The sequence below is a fragment of the Pelophylax lessonae genome (assembly GCF_965119305.1).
Source record: "Pelophylax lessonae genome assembly, chromosome: 5".
Taxonomy (NCBI): domain Eukaryota; kingdom Metazoa; phylum Chordata; class Amphibia; order Anura; family Ranidae; genus Pelophylax; species Pelophylax lessonae.
The window spans coordinates 34,998,713-35,023,284 of NC_138772.1; the positions used below are offsets into that span (position 1 = coordinate 34,998,713).

Sequence of the window (24,572 nt, forward strand, 5' to 3'; positions counted from 1 at the left end):
CTTCTGGTTATATCCTGATCAAGCCTTCAGTTTGTAATTGTACCATTTTTCTCCATTAACACCTTCCCACCTAACACACGCACATATGCAGTCTGAGTCTAGGTTCATACCTATGCGTTTTTTAGTGCGTTTTGCAGTTTGCATAAACACACTACAGTTCATTTAACATGGTTTTAGTGACATAGTCAGTGAGGTTGAAAAAAGACATCAGTCCATCCAGTTCAACCTATGATGTGTGTGTGTGTGTTTGATGTTAACCGTACATTGTATACCCCTGTATGTTGTGGTCTTTAAGGTGCCCATCTAATAATCTTTTGAAACTATCGATGCTCCCTTCTGATACCACTGCTTGTGGAAGAGAATTCCACATCCCCACTGCTCTGACAGTAAAGAGCCCCTTATGTATTTTAAGGTTAAACCGCCTTTCCTCTAGTTTTAGTGAGTGGCCACGTGTCTTATTGTATTCCCTTTCTCTGAAAAGTTTGTTCCTTATGCTAGGGTTGCCAGTACAGTATTTGTACATTGATATCATATCCCCCCTTAATCGTCTCTTCTCCAGAGAGAATAAGTTCAATGCTTGTAGTCTTTCCTCATAGCTGATGTCCTCCATTCCCCTACCGTATATACTCGAGTATAAGCCGACCCGAGTATAAGCCGAGGCCCCTACTTTTACCACAAAAAGATGGGAAAAATCATTGACTCGAGTATAAGCCTAGGGTGAGAATGCAGGGCGGCGGGCATGGTACAGGAGAATGCAGGGTACTGGCATGGTGCAGGAGAATGCAGGGTACTGGCATGGTGCAGGAGAATGCAGGGTACTGGCATGGTGCAGGATAATGCAGGGTACTGGCATGGTGCAGGAGAATGCAGGGTACTGGCATGGTGCAGGATAATGCAGGGTACTGGCATGGTACAGGAGAATGCAGGGTACTGGCATGGTACAGGAGAATGCAGGGTACTGGCATGGTGCAGGAGAATGCAGGGTACTGGCATGGTGCAGGAGAATGCAGGGTACTGGCATGGTGCAGGAGAATGCAGGGTACTGGCATGGTACAGGAGAATGCAGGGTACTGGCATGGTGCAGGAGAATGCAGGGTACTGGCATGGTACAGGAGAATGCAGGGTACTGGCATGGTACAAGAGGATCCGGGGTTGTGGGCATACTACAGAAGATGCAGTGCTGTGGGCATGGTACAGGTGGACCATGCCCGCAGCACTGCATCCCTTGTAGTGTGCCCGCAGCCCTGCATAATGGTAAGGTAGTGAAGCTGTTTCACTTACCTGTTCCAGAGGCGCCTTCATTTTAAAAATGGCGCCGCCCGGCGCCGACACGTCATTGTGCACGCCCCGCCACCGCTCGTATAATTTCTGCTATTCCCGGCCTCTCCCGAGCGGCGGCGGCGTGTGCGCAGTGACATGTATGCGACGGGCGGTGCCATTTTTAAAGCTTAAGCCCGTCGAGCGGCCAGGGACTTTTTTTTTTCCCTTGACTCGAGTATAAGCCGAGGGGGACGTTTTCTGATACCACTGCTTGTGGAAGAGAATTCCACATCCCCACTGCTCTGACAGTAAAGAGCCCCTTATGTATTTTAAGGTTAAACCGCCTTTCCTCTAGTTTTAGTGAGTGGCCACGTGTCTTATTGTATTCCCTTTCTCTGAATAGTTTGTTCCTTATGCTAGGGTTGCCAGTACAGTATTTGTACATTGATATCATATCCCCCCTTAATCGTCTCTTCTCCAGAGAGAATAAGTTCAATGCTTGTAGTCTTTCCTCATAGCTGATGTCCTCCATTCCCCTACCGTATATACTCGAGTATAAGCCAACCCGAGTATAAGCCGAGGCCCCTACTTTTACCACAAAAAGATGGGAAAAATCATTGACTCGAGTATAAGCCTAGGGTGAGAATGCAGGGCGGCGGGCATGGTACAGGAGAATGCAGGGTACTGGCATGGTACAGGAGAATGCAGGGTACTGGCATGGTGCAGGAGAATGCAGGGTACTGGCATGGTACAGGAGAATGCAGGGTACTGGCATGGTGCAGGAGAATGCAGGGTACTGGCATGGTACAGGAGAATGCAGGGTACTGGCATTGTGCAGGATAATGCAGGGTACTGGCATGGTACAGGAGAATGCAGGGTACTGGCATGGTATAGGAGAATGCAGGGTACTGGCATGGTGCAGGATAATGCAGGGTACTGGCATGGTACAGGAGAATGCAGGGTACTGGCATGGTGCAGGAGAATGCAGGGTACTGGCATGGTGCAGGAGAATGCAGGGTACTGGCATGGTGCAGGAGAATGCAGGGTACTGGCATGGTGCAGGAGAATGCAGGGTACTGGCATGGTACAGGAGAATGCAGGGTACTGGCATGGTACAAGAGGATCCGGGGTTGTGGGCATACTACAGAAGATGCAGTGCTGTGGGCATGGTACAGGTGGACCATGCCCGCAGCACTGCATCCCTTGTAGTGTGCCCGCAGCCCTGCATAATGGTAAGGTAGTGAAGCTGTTTCACTTACCTGTTCCAGAGGCGCCTTCATTTTAAAAATGGCGCCGCCCGGCGCCGACACGTCATTGTGCACGCCCCGCTACCGCTCGTATAATTTCTGCTATTCCCGGCCTCTCCCGAGCGGCGGCGGCGTGTGCACAGTGACATGTATGCGACGGGCGGTGCCATTTTTAAAGCTTAAGCCCGTCGAGCGGCCAGGGACTTTTTTTTTTCCCTTGACTCGAGTATAAGCCGAGGGGGACGTTTTCAGCACAAAAAAATGTGCTGAAATCTTGGCTTATACTCGAGTATATACGGTAATTATTTTTGTTGCCCTTCACTGGACTCTCTCCAGTTCCAGCACATCCTTCCTGAGGACCGGTGCCCAGAACTGGACAGCATACTCCAGATGTGGCCGGACCAGAGTCTTGTAGATTGGGAGAATAATCTCTTTATTTCTGGAGTGAATCCCTTTTTTTATACATGCCAGTATTCTGTTGGCTTTGCTGGCAGCGGCTTGGCATTACATGCCACTGCCAAGCCTGTTATCCACTAGGACCCCCAGGTCCTTTTCCATCATAGATTCAACCAGAGGTTTCCCCCCTATTGAGTAACTTGCTTTTGTGTTTCTGACGCCCAAGTGCATTACTTTACATTTTTCAACATTAAATCTCATCTGCCATGTAGTTGCCCACCCCATTATTTTGTTCAGGTCCGCTTAGAAGGTTTTCACATCCTGCATAGAAGATATTGGCATGCTTAGTTTAGTATCATCCGCAAATACCGAGATTGTACTCGATATCCCCTCCTCCAGATCATTTATGAATAAATTAAACAGGTGTGGTCCCAGGACAGAACCTTGAGGGACCCCACTTTCCACACCCGCCCAATCTGAGTACTCCCCATTTATCACCACCCTCTGTACTCTCCCCTGGAGCCAGTTCTCTATCCAGGTACTCACCCTATGGTCCATACCAACGTACCTTAGTTTGAACAGTAAGCGTTTGTGGGGAACTGTCTCAAATGCATTTGCAAAGTCCAGATACACCACATCCACAGGCTTACCTTTATCTAGGTGGCAGCTCACTTCTTCATAGAAGGGTAAAAGATTGGTCTGGCAAGAACGATTTTTCATAAATCCATGCTGATTACTACTAATAATACCGTTTTCATTACTAAAGTCTTGTATGTGGTCTCTTAACTTCCCCTCCAAAATCTTGCAGACTACTGATGTTAGGCTGACCGGCCTATAGTTACCCGGGATATATCTCGGCCCTTTTTTAAATATTGGTACCACGTTGGCTTTTTTCCAATCAGCTGGCACCATACCCGTCTGTAAACTATCCTTAAAGAGTCATGAATAATAGTCTGGCAATCACCTGGCTGAGCTCTTTAAGAACCCTCGGGTGCAAGCCATCCGGTCCCGGGGATTTATTTTTGTTAAGTTTCTCTAGTTTAGTTCTAAGTCTATCTTCAAAAAAAGCAAAACGCGCAGTATTGTTTCTAGGTTGTACGACGGGTATAAACAACAACTTACATACACATATGTGGTATTTCTGATATCGTTGGGAGCAGGAGAATTTATTTTGGGTTGTTTTTTTGTGGTAGGTTATGATAGTAACAAGAAATATATACGGTAGCTAAATTGTAAAGAAAAAGAAACATTTTTTTTAAACTATTACTGGGAAATTTCAGTCAAAATAAAATTGATTTAAATGCCACCCCTTCCCATCTATGCCACTTTGAAAATCAGAGACTTTGAAAAGGTGCCTGTACTACTTTGATGCAACTTTGATCCAAAGAGTGTAAAGTTGGATCAAGGCTGAAATCAAAGTTGCCCTCTAAATCGCACAACTTAAGAGTTGCACTAGTGGAAACCTAGCCACTAGGATAGAGTGTTACTTTGGAGTGCGAGTTTGATGTGACTTTGAGTGCAGCTTTGATCCAACTTTAAATTATCTGGATCAAAGACGCATCAAAGTAGTGCAGGTACCTTTTCAAGGTTGCTGATTTTCAAAGTTGCATAGATGGGAACAGATGCCATTGTGTGTTCAAAGTCGCATGACAAGTCACACTAGTGACTTGTCCAGCTTCCTCCTCCTATGGTAGTCTTCATTCAAAGCCCAGCACAGCTATACTGTTTATGTGCCCCTCCCCCAGCACAGCTATACTGTATATGTGCCCCTCCCCATCACAGCTATACTGTATATGTGCCCCTACCGCCAGCACAGCTATACTGTATATGTGCCCCTCCCCCCAGCACAGCTATACTGTATATGTGCCCCTCCCCCCAGCACAGCTATACTGTATATGTGCCCCTCCCCATCACAGCTATACTGTATATGTGCCCCTCCCCCAGCACAGCTATACTGTATATGTGCCCCTACCCCCAGCACAGCTATACTGTATATGTGCCCCTCCCCGCAGCACAGCTATACTGTATATGTGCCCCTCCCCCCATCACAGCTATACTGTATATGTGCCCCTACCGCCAGCACAGCTATACTGTATATGTGCCCCTCCCCCCAGCACAGCTATACTGTATATGTGCCCCTCCCCATCACAGCTATACTGTATATGTGCCCCTCCCCCAGCACAGCTATACTGTATATGTGCCCCTACCCCCAGCACAGCTATACTGTATATGTGCCCCTCCCCGCAGCACAGCTATACTGTATATGTGCCCCTCCCCCCAGCACAGCTATACTGTATATGTGCCCCTCCCCATCACAGCTATACTGTATATGTGCCCCTACCGCCAGCACAGCTATACTGTATATGTGCCTCTCCCCCCAGCACAGCTATACTGTATATGTGCCCCTCCCCATCACAGCTATACTGTATATGTGCCCCTCCCCATCACAGCTATACTGTATATGTGCCCCTCCCCATCACAGCTATACTGTATATGTGCCCCTACCGCCAGCACAGCTATACTGTATATGTGCCCCTCCCCATCACAGCTATACTGTATATGTGCCCCTACCGCCAGCACAGCTATACTGTATATGTGCCCCTCCCCATCACAGCTATACTGTATATGTGCCCCTCCCCATCACAGCTATACTGTATATGTGCCCCTACCGCCAGCACAGCTATACTGTATATGTGCCCCTCCCCATCACAGCTATACTGTATATGTGCCCCTCCCCCAGCACAGCTATACTGTATATGTGCCCCTCCCCATCACAGCTATACTGTATATGTGCCCCTCCCCCAGCACAGCTATACTGTATATGTGCCCCTCCCCCAGCACAGCTATACTGTATATGTGCCCCTCCCCATCACAGCTATACTGTATATGTGCCCCTCCCCCAGCACAGCTATACTGTATATGTGCCCCTCCCCCAGCACAGCTATACTGTATATGTGCCCCTCCCCAGCACAACTAAACTGTATATTCCCCCCCCCCCTTTCCTCCTGTGTGAATGATTTCTTCATTTTCTCATGTATTAGGATGTACAATGCATCCCTACTGATGGAAGAACAGTGGGCGGGGACCTATGATCAGCTCCTCCCATCCTGTATACGCCCACTGGCTACACAGGAACAGTGCCCCTCCCTGGAAGTGACGTCACTGGCTTTCAGTAACCACACCCACTTGCTGCTCTTGGACTCAGCAGGAAGAGAAATTTAAGTCATGTGACCGCACTGAATACTGCAAAATAAAGGGAGAAAAACTGGGAAGTTTTCATTTTGACACCTAAGGCTGAACTCCGCTCACATTAATGATTGCAGGGGAGAAATTAAAGTATTAGGCTGGACTTCCACCCCTAGTTTCTCTCAGCTAGAAAACCCTGATTAGTCACCTTGTATTAGATACCGCATTTTGCCCACTAGATGAAACTGCTGATCATAGGAAGTTGTAGTATTAAAGAAAATGGAGAAATCCTGTACAGCCTGGGCGAATGTCGGTGGCATTCATGTAAAAAGTATTTTTTTAAATTGCTCCCTAATTGCACATTGCTTATTTTTTGATAAACATAAAAGGACTACAGATGTCGCACCCTCCCAGATAGGCTGCTAGGTTTGGGTAGGCAAATTTATTTCTTTGGCTCTTCTGTGATCAGCAGTGCAGCATATAATTGCTTGAGATTGCTCTGCACTCTGCAGTCTGCAAGTTTGATTGCTTCCCACTGTTTTCTGAAATTTTCCAGAACATAGTGGGTGGGAGAGTGAAATAAGCAGCCTGAATATTAATGCAGCTCCGGCCAATCCCTGGGGAGGTGTACCCAGATGGTGGTTGACGAGTGCATAAATAGTTTGGAGTCCCAGAGAGCAGGGTCCTTTTCCAGGGAGAGACGTTTCCAGCTAGGAGGACTTATAGAGTGTTAATGAATAAATTGGGTGCCAGTTACTTTTTAGAAAAGACTTGAATCATTTATTTACTGAACAGCAGTAAATGGAAAGGAGTGGCAATAACAAGGCAGGACACCCCAAACGCATACGTTTTCCAAACTCAAGCTAACATCTACTCCTCCTGAAATGCTTTCTGTGTTCAGGCTATGCAGCCTTTAGCAGTATGGGTATCTTGATCTCATTGGGTTCCAAGGTTCCAGTGGTGTCTAAGCAGCAGATCCCAAGGCAGTAGAAGTTTCCTGTGTTAACTTTTGTCTAGTGAAGGACAGTCACAGGTGCTTCCACAAGGCTGAAGTACTACTTTTTAAAGTTTTGTTTGGGGTTTTTGTTGGCCAGCAACTTGCAGTAGCCTCTTAGAAGGCTTACTCCTAAAACAACCTCCAAGGCCTAAGCCCAGAAACAAAAGCCCAAGGAACCAAGACATTCTGGAAAGACTGTTATTTACACCATATTACCAAAAGTATTGGGACACCTGCCTTTACACACACATGAACTTTAATGGCATCCCTTAGTCCAAAGGGCTCAATATTGAGTTGTCCCACCCTTCGCAGCTATAACAGCTTCAATTCTTCTAGGAAGGCTGTCCACAAGGTTTAGGAGCGTTTCTATGGGAAGCTTTGACCATTTTTCCAGAAGTGCATTTGTGATCAGTGAGTTTGGGGTGAATCTAAAAGGTTGATGCCAACCACATCCCAGAGGAAGGAGCTGTGAAAGCCCCAAAATGCATCGGGTAGAGGATGTCAATCCTATTTTGCCTATTAATATTGATGTAATATGTATATGCATTCCATGTTCAACCATGTCCACATACAGTGCCTTGCAAAAGTATTCGACCCCCTTGAACTTTGTGACCTTTTGCCACATTTCAGGCTTCAAACATAAAGATATAAAACTGTAATTTTTTGTGAAGAATCAACAAGTGGGACACAATCATGAAGTGGAACGAAATTTCCATTCTTGTTGTACAGAGATATATATATATATATATATATATATATATATATATATATATATATATATATACAGTATATATACATATACATAAAAATAATACTATAATATACTCGTTTTATTTATATATATATATATATACACACACACAGTAGTATTGGTGTTTTTATGCTAATTTAAATCTTTAAATAAAACTGATTTTTATTCACATTATTTAGTACTTTAGAATTTTGTTCCTGGTTTATCTACTAGGGATATGGCACATTTAGGGAGGTACCTTACTGACTTTCTCTAACCAACCTGAACTTGGGTTATAATGATGCTTTGATATTTAATTTTTTTTTTTTATTCTCCACAGGGCAGCTCACACCACAAACAGGAGACACAATGTTTCTGTCGTCATTGGCCGTATTGTTCATCATAGTCACCTTCTCCTCCAACCTTGCCATGGCGGTGAAGAGGGAGAACCGACTGCAGACACTTTCCAGAGGTCGTATAGCTGATGTTAGATGCTGACCATTTTATGCGTGTCATGGATACCAATGGGGATGAGCAGGGAGCAAAGGGTGGGCAGGAGGGGCGGCTGCCCTGGGCACTGTGGTTTCATGTGAGGTGGGGGGGGGGGGGAATTTGAGTAGGGAGGGTCTATTTGGAGGGGTGGCATGGGGTATGAATTGCTAGGAGTGGTGGTTTAGGAGGATCTGTTATGGGAGGGGGTGGATGGGAGAAGAGGATTTGTGCTAGAAAAAGTGGTATGGTGAAGTGGAGGAGGAGAATTGTGCTAGGAGGGTAAATTGTTTGTGGGGGGGAGAGGATGTGTACTCGGAGAGGACATTTGAGGGGTAGAGGTAAATTGTGGGGGGCAGAGGATGTGTACTCAGAGAGGAAATTTGAGGGGTAGAAGATTAGTGCTAGGAGGGGTGACTTTTTTGGGGGGAGGAGCATTTGTGTTGGAGGGATTGGGAGCAAAGATTTGTGCTGGGAGAGGGTTTTTTTTTTAGCAGGGGGGCAGGTTTGTACTAGGGGAATTTATGCATCGGGGGTAAGCATGCAGATTAGTGCTCAATTTTTTTTGGGGGGAGGGGAATGTGTACTCGGAGAGGAAATCTGAGAAGTGAAGGATTTGTGCTAGGAGGGGTGACTTTTTTGGGGAGGGGCATTTATGTTAGAGGGATTTGGGTAGGTAATGACTTGTGCTGGGAGGGGGGATTTCAGCAGGGGGGCGGTTTTGTACTGGGGGAATTTATGCTTAGGGGGTAAGCATGCAGATTAGTGCTCAATTTTTTTTTGGGGGGGGGGGGTAGAGGATGTGTACTCAGAGAGGAAATTTGAAGAGTGAAGGATTTGTGCTAGGAGGGGTGACTTTTTTGGGGAGGGGCATTTATGTAAGAGGGATTGGGGGGGGGGGTAAAGACTTGTGCTGGGAGGGGGGATTTCAGCAGAGGGGCGTATTTGTACTGGGGGAATTTATGCTTAGGGTTGAGCATGCAGATTAGTGCTTAATTTTTTGGGGGGATTTTTGCGGACAAATAATGCCCATACATCCTGGGGGGTGGGGGGGGGGGGGGTCAGTTTGGCATGTTTGCCCTGGGCTCTAAAGAACCTTGTCCCGGCACTGGCAGGGAGATTTGTGATTGATTTTACGCCAAGTTTGACAATTGCACTGTACATTTTCTCATATCTGTGTATGACAAATTACATTAAAGTGGTTGTAAACCTCAGACTGTCTGAATGGACACATGGTGCTGCAGCTTGACTCGGGTGCCCCCATAGCAAGCTGCTTGCTGTGGGGGCAATCAACAGGAGGGAGGGGCCAGGAGCAGCAACAAGGGACCTGAAAAGAGGAGGATACGGGCTGCTCTGTGCAAAACCAACTGCACAGAGGATGACATGTTTGTTATTTAAAAAAAAAAACAAGACTTTTACAATCACTTTAAGGCTCGGTTCACACTTGTGCGATGCGGGAAAGCTGCGAATATGCAGCCTGTTCCCTCATCGCAAAAGCACATCTGGCAGTTCACACGTCCATATGCAATACGCAGGGGGTGTCAATTAAATGTTAACGACACCCCCAGTTGCGATCGCATATCGCAGTGCGATCTGCAAGTTCGCACAGAATCGGATCGCACAAGTGTGAACCACTGTGTGATCCGATTCTGATGCGGCTCAAAAAAAGCCTCATGTGCGAGTTTGCTGCGGATGCGCTGTGAATTCAGCCATACAAAGTGTATGGCTGAACTCGCATCCGCACAGGAGATCGCATGTAATGAAGGAGCAGTGCGCTCCGAATTACATGCGATCTCGCAAACCGCACATATGTGAACCGGCACTAAAGCGGAGTTCCAGCTGTTTTTGTGTTTATTAAACATCAGCAGCTTCAAAAAACGTACCTGCACCACGATCTAGAGATGCGGCCGGTGGGAGCCTCAGTTCTCTCCCTCAGCTCTCCCCGGCGCCTGCATCACTAGTGTGGGCACCCAGCTATGATAGCTTTCAGTCTTCACAGCCAGGTGCGCACTGCGCATGCGTGAGTCACGCTGCGCGTCGTGAATGACCGGGCAATCTTCTGGGACCTGCGACGTGTCCCAGAAGATTGCAGAGGGGGAGGGGGAGATGAGAACTTCCACCCAAATCTAGGTACCCGCTCACCCCCCCCCCCCCAAAAACAAACACGACACGTCAAATGTGGCATGTTAGGTGGTCAGGAGTCCTTAAAGCAGAAGTTCCACTTTTGGGTGGAACTCTGCTATAAGTAGTGGATGAGTATGGGTTATTATTGGAGAATAAGGATATTGTTTAGTGTCACATTAGGGGAAATAAGAATGTCTGCTACATTATTCATCCCTGTTGGTGTTCATAAGAATATATGCATATTTGATTTTGTATATTATATTAGGAAAATTATATTGGTCGTATTATAGTCAATGTTATACCTGTTGAAAAAAATTCTACTACAGAGCATTCTTTGGATGTCTGGTGTGCTTTCTCTATATACTGTTTTTCCCATAGAGCAGTGCTTCTCAACCACCAGGTTTCCACAGTGCCTCCCAGCTCTGATAGTGTTCCCAACCCACCATAGTGGCCTACAGTGTTCCAAGACCCCCCGAGAGCCTTTAGCCTCCACAGTGCCTTCCAACCTTCTATAGTGGCCTACAGTGCCCTCAGGCCCCTTTAGATCCCTCAGCATCTACAGTGCCCTCCAACCTTCTATAGTAGACTGTATTCATCCCTGTTGGCGTTCAAAAGAATATATGCATAATTTATTTAGTATATCATATTAGGAAAATTGTATTGGTCGTATTATAGTCAATGTTATACCTGTTGAATTAAATTCTACTGCAGAGCATTCTTTGGATGTCTGGTGCGCTTTCTCTATAATCTGTATTTCCTATAGAGCAGTGCTTCTTAACCACCAGGTAATGGCCCTCCCTCTACTGGGCCTCCAATCAGCTGAAGATCCCCTAACTTTCCACAGTGCCTCCCAGCTCTAATAGTGTTCCCAACCTACCATAGTGGCCTACAGTGTTCCAAGACCCCCTGAGAGTCTTTAGCCTCCACAGTGCCCTCCAACTTTCTATAGTGGCCTACAGTGCCCCAGTGCCCCCTGGCCCCCTGAGGGCCCTCAGCCTCCACAGTGCCCTCTAACCTTCCATTTTGACCCACAGTACATCTAGATCCTTGTGAGCCCTCAGACCAAACACAGTTCACTAAACAATGTAAACTCAATATTATAACAGTTTAGGCCTCATGCACACTGGTTGTTGTAAATACTGCAATGAAGCTCTCTATGATCAAATGGCTCTATACCTAATAACCTGCAATCAGCAATAAACAAAGGCATATAGCAACTGGAATCAATATTTCAATCGGGTCCCTGCAAACGGTATATACTAATGGTTAGAGTGCACTCTGTATGACTTACTATGCTAGAACTCAGACCTTCCTAGACAGGTACCTGTTACTCTGGAAAAGTTCTCATAGAGCAGCTATGGGGGGGTCATTTGCCCTACTTATTCAGCCTGCTAGAGTTGGGGCTCAGTCTTTATGGTGGTGCACATAAGTAAAGTCCCAGTAAAGTCTGCATGCAGTTAGGGAATTGCCATATATTTAGCAGCCTTTCTCTGTTCCCAGTCTCTGCTAGTAGCAATAGATTCATGACAGCAATGCCTTCTCACCAGTTCCAACAACACAGCAGTAGAGGTCCCTCTAGTCAGATGTCAGCTCACTTCTGGGTTTCCTGGGGTGACTCTGGTCCTCAGCACAGCACATACTGTATCCTCGCAATTGCTCAGTCTCTCAGCGCTCAGGTCAAAGCCCTGTATTCCCTGGTTTCACCCACACAACAGAGGTTTTCCAGTGGCTCAGACTCCCTCTCCATGTCCTCTGTTCCCCTGGTGTATAAATACACATAAGACTGCTTCCTCTCTTATAATGCCCAGGAAAACTCCTGTGTTCTCCTCCTCTTCCTGCAGGGTATCCTGGGTAGTTAAGCTCAGTGCCCTATTTACTTGCACTGTGCTGCGCTGCTTGAGGACAAGCAGAGACTCTGCTCAAGCAGAGTACCCTGCATGGTTTTATCATCCGCTCTTGATGCTGTGCTGCCCACGGGCTCTAGAATGGGGGGGGGGATTAGGGGGGTTACACACAGCCAGCAGCACAGCCAGACACTGCTGGGGGGGGGGGGGGATCTCAAACACACAGCCCACTCAATCCTCTTTGCAGTGTTGGGGTAGTGAAGGAAGAGAAGCGGGCATAGGAATGCACTTGCCGCTCATCCAGCTGGCAGGCTGCACCTGGCTATAGTGGTCTACAGTGCTCCCAGGTCCCTTGAGAGCCCTTAGCCTTCACAGTGCCTCCCAACCTTCCATAGTGGCCTACAGTGCTCCCATGTTCTCTGAGAGCTTTCGGTCTTCCCCAGCCTTCTATAGTGACCTAGAGTACTCCCAGGCCCCCTGAGAGCCCTCAGCTTCCACAGTGCCCCCCCCCAATCTTCCATAGTGGCCTACCGTGCTCCCATGTTTCCTGAGAGCCCTCTGCCTCTACAGTGCCCCCCCCCAACTTTCCATAGTGGCTTACAGTGCTCCCATGTTCCCTATGAGCCTTCAACCTCCCCCAACCTTGAGACCTAGAGTACTCGAATGCCCCCTGAGAGCCTTCCGCCTCCACAGTGCCCCTAATCTTACACTATGTTGCCCATACTTTTTTTTGTGTGAGCATAAACTTTATTCTTTATTGTTGGGGCATGAAAGAGTTTGGAGGAATTTACTGGGCCCTGGTCTCCAAAAAGTTTGAGAACCCCTGCTCTAGATGATACATTTAAACCTTCTAACAATGACACCCAGCTGCTACACTTTCTTTATAAAGATAATACATTCCTACAGTTCAACAAATAGTTCTGATATTATTGTGAAAAGATCATATAGGTCAATGAATCAACATGGTTTCTTCCAGGATGGGGAGATGACATCACATGGGTCCAGACATACGAAGAGGGATTGTATAATGCAAAAAAGAGGTAAGGGGATTTACAGTATCTCATGACTTGTAGACGCTTAAAGGGTCAGTCCACTGAAAACATGGAGTCTTGGAGGTCTTTTATAAACATTCATTGGATGAATATCAAACACATCTGTGCATTTTGCACTCATTGAAGTTGTATTCTCTTGAGTAGAGTAATCCCTATAATCATAGCTCCATCTAGTGGCCAAAATGCAGTATACATTCTCAGGTATTTCAGAAAATGATCCCACATTTTGGCCACTAGATGGTGCTGATGATGATAGGGATTCATCTATTGGAGCAATTAAAGCAGAACTCCACCCAAAAGGGGAAGTTTGGCTTTAAGGACTCATCCCCACTCCTCTTGCACAATTGTCACTTTTGAAGAGCGGGGAAGGGGGGGACAGGTACCCAATTATGACAGTTACCTGCTTCCCACTTCCATTCCAAGCGCTGTGGTGCTCAACACTGGGAGTTCCCCTTCCTCCCTCCCCCTGCAGATTGGTGGCTGGAACTCCGCTTTAAGGCTCCTTTCACAGATGGTAGTCCATCAGCGGACTCCATTTTTCTCAGCGGGGGGATCGATCCGCCGATCCCCCGCTGAGTAGGCGGATGGCAACTCTGTCTCAGCGCTGTGTGCGGAGACAGAGCCGTCGAGTCCCCGCTGTTCTCTATGGGGGGAATTGGATGAGAACGGACCGCCTGTCCTTTCTCATGCGATCCCATCCGCCAGACGGATGGAAAATAGGGTTTCCATCCATCCGGATTTGACGGGTCGGATGTCAGCGGACATGTCTCCGCTGACATCCGATGCCCCATAGAGATTCATGGAGCATCCGTTCAGATCTGCCTGAAAAATGGACAGGCGGATCTGAATGGTCCGCTTGTGTGAAAGGGGCCTAAAGCAAAAATTTGTGCAGCATGCATGAAAATTTGTAACATTTGTCTAACGAATGTTTTATAAATAGACCCCTATGTCTTCCTGTTGCATTCACTCTGTTAAAATAAACCTGCACTTTGCCTGTGTCTAGGCAAAAGTAAAGGTGATTGTTATTTTTCCCATGTCTGTTAAATTTGGTTCCTTAAGAACGATAAAAAATTACATATGCAGCTATTTTTTTCCTGTAACATTGTTTTATCACATTTGATTATTTGTTATGATATTATTTGTTTATATAAGATTTATTCATTTATTGTCATTTTACCTTGTATTTTTTAATTGTAATATTGTTCAATATTCACTAGATGGCGCTGTTCCTGATAAGGTTTTATTGTTAGATTTTAATTTGATTTAATCCTTTTTTTTAATTTTTCTTTCCTTTTTATGTATTGTTTCATATAATTTTTGAATATGATTATTTATGTCAAATATGCACTCGCATATGACGCATATGTATGTTGTTCCTGTCCAAGGGCAGACTGGCAACTTTTGGCCCAGGGGGCAAGTACAAACCAAAGGCCCATGGTGCAGCGACTCGGCCCCCCCCCACTCTCCCTCTTCCTGTCCTCCTCCTGACCCCCATTCCAGGCTGAAGCCCTGCTCTGGATACTCTCTACTTACTGGCTGAATCTGGTCCAAGGTCCCTTGAGAGCCCTGGCCAGTAGGGGGCGGTTGGGGGGAGCTGGGGGAGAAGAATCTCCAGTGGGGCATGGAACTGGCCTCTGCTCAGACACAGTTTACACCATCGATGCTAAGGGGGAGGCTTGTGCTCTTTCCTTGCCTTCACCCTGCACTCAGTAGGTCAGCGGTGGGAACTTTTTACTTCTATTCCCAGGAATCATTTAGGCCTGTCTGTGGCAGAAGCAGTGCAGCCTTTTTACGGGGCATCAGAGCAGCCCAGGGGGCAATTTCCCTCCTGCCCCCTGGCCCAGTCCTCCCCTGTTCCTGTCACATTTTTAGCATGAATTGGAGGATTTTTTGACCCATTTCCTCCATTTCGAACGCATACGAGCAGTGGCGGCTGGTGAAGTTTTAAGATAGTGGAGCGCCAGACCCCGCCCGTACATTTTGACCCCTCCCACTTCTCAGAAGCCCCACCCCTTATATACTCCACCCATTTTGTCCCCTGTTTTTCGCTGGCGTGAACAAATTCTCCCAATATATCACATATTATGGGGTCTCTCAGTACTAGTATATCCCATAATAGAGAGTAGGGGCCCTATTATGAAATATACTGTGAGAGACACCCTAAGGCCGGGATGTCAAACTCAGTTTAATCGCGGGCCGCATCAGCATTATGATTGCCCTGAAAAGGGCCCGGTTGTACCTGATGTCCAGAGCATTCCCTACCCTTACATAAGACATCAAGAGCCTCCCCACCATCAGAAGCTGAGTCCCCCACCCTCCCTTACATCACAGTGCACCCCCATTACCTTGTGCTGCTGCTGGGAAGAAGCTGGAGGCAATTCTGGATAGCAGAAAGTACAGGATCTGGAGGAGGAACAGAGGAGGGCTGGAGCCCTTCTGCAGCTGCAGGGGAGGTGTGAGGGCCACATGAAATGGCCTGGAGGGCCGGATTCGGCCCGCGGGCCTTGTGTTTGACACATGTGCCCTAAGGGATATACTGAGAGACCCCCTATTATGGGATACACTGACTGAGAATGACCCCCCACATATGGGATAGATACTGAGAGACCCCTATTATGGGATATACTGAGAGAACCCATGTAATAAAATAGAGGGTCTCTCAGTATATCCCATAATAGGGGTCTCTCAGTATCTATCCCATATGTGGGGGGTCATTCTCAGTCAGTGTATCCCATAATAGGGGGTCTCTCAGTATATATCCCAATAATAGGGGGTTAGGGGCCTGGCCATAAATTAAGATTTTGATGCTGTCACTGTACACATACTACAGTAATACACATTTTACAGTTTTGTGATCGCAAGAAGAAAATGTAGATCTGAATGTCAGCATTAATAACGAAAAAACCTTAACAAACAATAAGTTCAGATCATATCTCCATTCCCATGCCTATGGATGTACAGTCCAAGCAGAATGGTACCAATTCAGAAACACCATGAAAATGTAATCTACAGAGAGGTCTGCCATCGTTCCTGTTTACTTGTAATACAGTTTGGGGAACAGGAGAAGTTTATTTGGCTTCCATAGGGATTCAATCTGTTCAGCAAACGATACACAAGTTTTTTCACATATTGAGGCAATGTATTGTACATAATAGTAGATGACGTGATTAAAGTTGTTAATGCCAAACAGAATATATATATATATATATATATATATATATATATATATATATATATAATATATATATATATATAGTATCCTGTGCAAACTCCTGAAAAGTGTGAAGAAACTCACTATCAGTTTCAATTAGGATCAAGTATCAAGTACTTTGTAAAGGACATAAAATACATAGTAATGTGCTATAATAGTGATAGCATAATAATGATAACCAAAACTGTAGCATACCCACTTCTGAAAGCAGTATGCACAAAAACATGTCTGCATTACTCAATGCAGTCTATAAAACCAATAAATCGTGAACATTCATGAATTTAAAAGAGCAGTTCAGGGCAGTGGATTGTTGCATGAAGCTAACATTTTTTGCAGTTTTAAGTTTACAGAGGCGAGCAATATTGAATGTCTGCCAATGGGTTCTGGGGTACCTATGTACTGTACGATTATCTATATCACTTGTTCCTTACATTTGCATAGATCAATTTAATAAATTACTAAATTGATCTATGCAAATGTAAGGAACAATGATATCGTTGTATTACTAATTGCTATAATTATTATTAATAGTAATAGTTAGCATAGTTAGTCACCTGAACTCTTCTTCTTTTTCTGTTACAATTCTGCTGTGGCCTGGGGTCAGTCAGTGCAGTGGCAGCTTCGAGCGAAGGCAGCCAGAGACACCACCATGAAAGCCGGAAGTGACGCAATTCCGTTTACCGTCCAATCACAATATAACTCGGCCAGCTGACATCCACTGGCAGTGACTGTGGGAGTGTTCGGGGCGCATTGCTCTGCGCCCCGAGGAGGTTCTGAAGGCAGCCAATAAGCTCTCTCAGCTGCAACATGACACGTCACTAAACAATTTGCTCCCTATACACACCTGTGTGTCCGGTGCCCCGCACACACTTAAAGGCAATTATTTTTTTTTAACTAGTGGTTGGGGGGCAGCGCCCCTGTGCCCCCTATTGACGGGCCGCCACTGCATATGAGATATGATTGAGTAGCACATTTCCGCTTCTTTCAGCTGAAGCGCATCATGAAGTGCAAGCTAGGAGGTTTTTCCACCAGTTCCAGTCATTTCCGGTTTTTGCAGTATTTAGGGCGTGCTTGCGATGGGTTGACAAGCCTCCAATGACGTCTATTGATGACGAAACTGGTAAGGCGTGAACAACACGCACACTACGCCGCAGCCATCATTGTTTACAGATAGATAGGTTTTTATCCGTTCATATACATGTGAGTCAGAGGCGTAACTAGAACCTTCAGGGCCCCAGTGCAAGAAACCATGAAGGGCCCCCCCTGGACCCCTGGCCAGGGCCCTTCCCTTCAAGCCTGGGGCTCTTCCCACTGATCCTGGGGCCCTTTACTCTCGTTGCAGGGCCCTTTATTACGGTCCCACAGCGGGACCCTTTCACAAGTTCTGCAGTGGGCCCCCTTCCCGCCATCTTGGGGCCTTCCCACGGTGGTGGAATGCCAGGGCCCAGTCGCAAGTGTGACCTTTGCGATCCTGGAAGTTTACCCACTGGTGTCAGTAGTTTTTATTTTATGGTATTTTAATTGTATTATTTTTAATCCTTTTTATTTTTTTACAATGTCACTTACTATGACTCTGTCCATTCAGAACCTTTCTGGTTCTTTATTGTGACACATCCCCTGCAGCAGCCAGCAGTAGAGGGAAGGGAGAACAGTGGGGGGTGGGGGGGGGGACCAGGGAAGCACACAGGGGCCCAGAGACAGCAGAACACAAGTGAACTGGATAGGAGGAGTGGCGGGGGCAGCATACAGAGGAACCAAGTTGCAAGTAGTTGCAAAGAGAGCTGCAGGATCTGTAGGCTCTCTGATGCGATTGTTGAGATGGGAGGGAGGGGGCAGAGACAAGCCTCTCCACAGCTTCATGGAGACACGCAGGATCTGGTGGAGGAGTTCTCTCCTGCTCTCTGCTGCCGATTGCAGAGACAAGGTGGGGGTGGAGATGAGGGGGGTGCTGCAGCTGCAGGAGAGGTGCGAGGGCCACATGAAATTGCCTGGTGGGCTGGATTCGGCCCCCAGGGACTTGTGTTTGACACATGTGCCTTATACATTGGTAATTTGTGGACATTTCCACTAGATGGCAGCAACCAATCTTTGACCTTTTTCCAACCAAGTGCTCTCTGGTTTTATTAAAAGGATAACTCCTCTTTTGTGGAAAAAAATTGAAAAAAAAATATGGGATATAGTTCCAAGGGTAACTACGGCACTGCTTGAAGTAAATGCCCAGGTGCCCACCCACAATGAAATCTATGTAAATCCAAAACTGGTTTGGAGGCACTCACAGGTCTTGCAGAGGATGAAGATGAAAGCAGTTATTTTATGTCAGTGTTTCAATGAAGCTCAGCCTATCTTTCTCAAGACATTTTGAGAAAGATGGACTGTTTTTCATCTTCCTCCTCTGCAAGACCGTGAGTGCCTCCAAACCAGTTTTGGATTTATAATACCTCAATCGCTACACAATATTGTAATTTCATGTTAATAAAAATGACCTTTGCTTTTCAGTCTGCAGCCGCTGTAATTTTCTGTAAAATACAATGCAATACGGCAACCTGGAGGCATTCTGTACCCCACTGGTATACAGAATGCCTTCAAAAATATATTTTCCCGCTTTTGTGATTGGCTCACTGTTTTTCCTAAAAGTCTGCTCTGAGATACTAGTCAAATTTTTAGCAATAGGAATTTCAGTTTAGGTGAGAAACTCCCCAAGGGTTACATACTTCTAATGAGATGCAGACACTACCTTTTCTTATCAGAACACTGAAAGTGCTCCAGGTGATTATAATGAGACAGACCCTACTATTTAGAATCAGCCTGCACAGGGCATGGTGAAACAAACATCCATTTCTTCAGAAATAGCAGAAACAGCTAGTTTCTGCTGTAGATGTCCGCATGTAGATTAGGGGGCCGGATGCATGGATGGGGGGGAGGCGCCCCTGAGTCCCCAATGCACCAGCTGCCACTGCTCAAATTAAACTTGCTGTATTTTGTTATGTAAATATCTAGTAAGCACTTTCTGATTGAGTCTTTTAAAAACAAATACTGAATTATGGCCACTAGATGGCGCTTAAGATCTTACTGCATAGATATATAACATAGAATACGTCAACTGTCCTTCAAACTGCGTGGATGCGTGTCACGTTTGTTCAGCAAGCTTTTTATTAATAGACCCCTTTAAGTTTATTCAATAAGGTGGGGAAAGCAGCAGTTGTGATGTGCAGTAACCAATAGCAGCAGGTGTGAACAAATGATAACCACTCCAACGCCGGGCCGATTCTAACACATATGTGTAAAAATCTATATTTTTGTGCTAGAGAATTTTTTAGAACCCCCGAACATTATATATATATATATATATATATATATATATATATATATATATATATATATATATATATATATATATATATATATATTTTTTTTTTTTTTTTTTTTTAAAGGCCCTATAGAATAAAATGGTGGGTGTTCCAATTTTTTATGCCCCACTGTATTTACGCAGCAGTTTTTCAAATGCCATTTTTTGGGGAAAAATACACTTTAGTGTTATTTTAATGCACACAAACACAATATTATACCCAATACACAATTTTTTATAATGATGTTTGTGTTTTTAATGTATGTTAATATGACTGTATTGGATTAATACAATTCTTTTGTATTTTTATATATACCCTGTGGTCTGCGGTTTCTCTCTTTAAAGTCCCTTGGGCCAATTTCCTTTTGTTCTTTTGTTTACAATATAATACCCACTTGCTTGGTAAAATATTAAAGATGATGTTACACCAAGTAAATAGATACCTAACCTTAAAATTGTGCACGCTCCTGGAACAGCACCAAACTATGGAATTTAAACATTCCATAGGTGACCCTTTATAAGCTATTACAGGTTATCAGTTTAGAGCTACACAGGAGGTCTGGTGCTAGAAATATTTCTCTCGCAATAATCTTCACGGCGATCCTCCATGTGTGGTGCAAAAACCGTTTACATATGCGTGTGTAACCTACGTATGTGTTTGCCTTTGCGTGCAAACACGGGGGAGGGGGGGGGGAGGGGGAGGGTGTCATTTCAAAAATTTTGACAAAAGTGACAAAAAAGTGTGTCTATGGGAATGTTTGACCATTCTTCTAGAAGTGCATTTGTGAGGTCAGGCACTGATATTGGTCGAGAAGGCCTGGCTCGCAGTCTCAGCTCGAATTCATCCCCCAATGTTCTATCAGGTTGAGGTCAGGACTCTGTGCAGGCCGGTCAAGTTCCTGCACCCCAAACTCGCTCATCCATGTCTTTATGGACCTTGCTTTGTTCACTGGTCCAAATCATTTGGTGGAGGGGGTATTATGGTGCGGGGGTTGTTTTTCATGTGTTGGCAGTGCTGTATCTTGGCCTAGGCTGACAAGGCCTAGGGCAGCACTTTGGAGGGGGGCAGCAAAAAAGCTGCACATTGCATGAAAAAAACAGCCTCCTCCCGGCTCCCACACGAAAAGGGTCCCTGCCAGCTTGCGCTACACTTTTTGTTTAGTGCCAGTATTATGGGGCGAATCAGGCCAGAGGGCAAGGTCAGGGAGGCAAATCAGTCTGGCACCCCCATAAAGCAGTCACACTGCTACCTGCCGGTATGATAGGCTGCACTAATGGGCACTGATAGGCTCCACTGGTGGCCACTGATGGGGCTGTACTGATAGCCACTGATGAGGCCACACTGATATGCTGCACTGATGGGCAGTAATGAGGCGGCACTGATGGACACTGATGAGGCTGAACTTATGGGAACTGATAAGGCTATGCTGATGGGCACAGATAGACTGTGGTTGTGGTCTGTGGTATACAGATGATAGGGCGGGTCATAAACAGGGAGAGGTGTGGCCTTTAAAGGAAGGGGTGTGGCCTTTACAGGAAGGGGTGCGTCATATTTAAATTAGGTGGTGCACAAACTTAGTCAGGCCTAGGGCAGCACAAAACCTAAATACACCACTGGGTGTTGGGATTGGCCCCTTAGTTCCAGTGAAGGGAACTCTTAAGGTGTCAGCATACCAAGACATTTTGGACAATTTCATGCTCCCAACTTTGTGGGAACAGTTTGGGTACGGCCCCTTCCTGTTCCAACATGACTGCACACCAGTGCACAAAGCAAGGTCCATAAAGACATGGATGAGCGAGTTTGGGGTGGAGGAACTTGACTGTCCTGCACAGTCAACCCAATAGGACACCTTTGAGATGAATTAGAGCACAGACTGTGAGCCAGGCCTTCTCGTCCAAAATAATTTCCTGATCTCACAAATGGGCTTCTAGAAGAATGATCAAACATTCCCATAGACACACTCCTAAACCTTGTGGACAGCCTTCCCAGAAGAGTTGAAGCTGTTATAGCTGCAAAGGGTGGGCCAACTCAATATTGAACCCTACGGACTAAGACTGGGATGCCATTAAAGTTCATGTGCGTGTAAAGGCAGGCGTCCCAATACTTTTGGTAACATTGTTTGTATATATATATATATATATATATATATATATTTTCAGTAAACTATTTTCTAAGGTTAGTTCTGAACTTTCCTCCTGCTATTTGGAGGTTATGTACTCTTGTTCTTGGCTTCATATTGAAAATACTGCCCTCTTGAACCTTATTCACACCCTTCACGTATTTAAAGGTTTCACTCATGTCCACCCTTGGACAAGCTTGGGAGGTATATTTAAGAGTGTTGCAATGTTGAGGATCTGTAGTAGTGCATGGTAAACCTTTCCCTCCTTCCTGGTACATTAGACGCTGGGTGCAGTGCTGGGACAAGGTCATCCGGTGCCCAGGCTAAAGATGGCAAACTGCTGTCATTGAGGTTCCGAAGAATAGAGGCGCTAAAGCTTTTACTGTGCACCCCCCTCCACATATTAAAGGAGTTGTAAAGTCAGGAAGGTTTTTCTTTATCTTAATGCATTCTTTGAATTAAGATAAAAAGCCTTCTGTGTGCAGCAGCCTCCCCACCACCCCCTAATACTTACATGAGGTCCTTCTGTCCATTGATGTCCACAAGTCCCACTCCCTCCTGATTGACTGGGACACAGCCACGGCGCTATTGGCTCCCGTGGCTGCCAATCAGGAGAGAGAGGAGGCGAATGGACACACGGAGCTGCAGCTCGGCTCAGGTGCCCCGCATAGCAAGCTGCTTGCTGTGGGGGGCACTCAACAGCAGGGAGGGGCCAGGAGAAGGAACGAGGGACCCGAGAAGAGGAGGATCCGGGATGCTCTGTGCACAGAGGAGGTAAGTATAACATGTTTGTTATTTAAAAAAATAAATAATAGAGACTTTACAATTACTTTAATGCTGCACCCAGGGCATCTGCCCTCTTTTGCCCACCCCTTATCCTGGCCCTGATTGGGTGAAACATCCGAAAATAAAGTAATTCTGATGAAAAATCTGAAAAGGAATGTATCAGTCAATCCCTGTGTAACACGTCTCATTACACACAGGGAAGTTATCCTTGTCACAACGACATCCTCATATTTCACAGGTCAGCTCGCCCCTGCAAACTCCTACAAGGAACTTCATACTATTTGTGTCTGACCTTCTATATACTCTTATCACCGAGGAAATCTCCAAATCTAAAACCTACTCAGCACATTGTGATTGGCTGCCTACAGGAAGATCTTACTTGGAATAAGTGGTTGGAATGTATTTTTAAAATAGTCTTCAGCACAATTTTTTTTTCTCTCTTTGATTTATATGTCATGTGGGCAAAATCAATGTTATAAAACTATTTCCTGCATCTTCTTCTCCCTGTCCTGTGGTTTTATGGGATCTGCCCTGTGCTACGCTATGGAGTCTCCGTATTAAAAAAAAAAAAAATTGCCTTACGAATGTCTTCACCACTTGCTGACCGCCGCAAGTACATTTACTGCGGCAGTCTGGCGCTCCTTGGCAAACCGACGTAGTACTACGTCGCTCGCCCAGGAGCCTGTAGGGGGCGAGTGCGCGCCGACAGAGGCGCGCTCCCGCCCCCGCTCGTTCCCTGGCATCCCCGCGCGAGTGACCGGCGGCTCCGATGTCTGCCGGTCACTCGCGATCTCCAGGTGGAGAGGGAGTAAGGCAGACGGCTGATGTAAACAAAGCCACCTGTCATTCTCCCTGATGTAACTACAGAGATCATACGATCCTGCTATGTAGGATTGTATGTCTCTGTGGTTACATCACAAGCCACGCCCCCCCACAGTTAGAATCACGCCCCTAGGGATACATTTAACCCACTGATCACCAATAAAGTTAACCCCTTCCCTGCCAGTGTCATTTTTACAGTAACAGTGCATATGTATAGCACTGATTACTGTAGTAATGTCACTGGTACTCCCAAAAGTGTCAAAAATGTCAGTCAGAGGTCCGATCTGTCCGCCGCAATGTCGCAGTCCCGCAAAAAAAAAATCGCAGATCGCCGCCATTACTCGTTAAAAAAAAAAAAAAAAAAACAATAAAAATGACAAAAATCTTTCCCGTAGTTATTAAACGCAATAACTTTTTCGCAAACCAATCAAAATACGCTTATTTTGCGATTTTTTTACCAAAAATATGTAGCAGAAAACAAATTGGCCTAAAATGTTAAAACATTTTGATTTTTACCTTTTTTTTTTTTTTGAGAATTTCATATAAAAAAATGTGAAAAATATTGTTATTTTTTCAAAATTGATAATCATAGGAGATATGCATATTACAAACAATACGGCAATTAGGGAATAAAAATCACACGCACATAGACGGAACTGGACCTATGTCTTTTTTTTTAACCGCTTGCCGACCACCCGCCGCACTTATACTACGGCAGGTCAGCTCTGTCCCACAAAATGACGTCGCTTCGCAGGGCCGGTAGTGGGAGGCGCGCGCGCGCGATGATTGTATACAGGGGGAGCCAATCAGCGGGTCCGGCGGCTGCGATGTTCGTCGGGAACCCGCGATCGCTCACCATGGAGGCAGAACGGCGGTCTGCCATTTTAAACATGGCACACCGCTGTTTTGTCAGCAATGAACACAGGGATCCTGTGTTCCTCTTATTTAGGAATACAGGTCTC

The 24,572-nt window shown here is 45.8% G+C and overlaps 1 protein-coding gene across 1 annotated transcript in view; it reads left to right on the plus strand.

The window, feature by feature from the left end:
• Window positions 1-24,572, plus strand: part of LOC309556418 (uncharacterized protein) — a gene marked incomplete at its 3' end in the record, with an annotated part of 185,571 nt that overhangs the window by 16,740 nt on the left and 144,259 nt on the right. Inside the window, exons 2-3 of the mRNA XM_082258884.1 lie at window positions 8,157-8,288; window positions 13,250-13,313. Coding sequence (XP_082115010.1) covers window positions 8,157-8,288; window positions 13,250-13,313 — 196 coding nt within the window. The remainder of the gene's footprint in view (window positions 1-8,156; window positions 8,289-13,249; window positions 13,314-24,572) is intronic.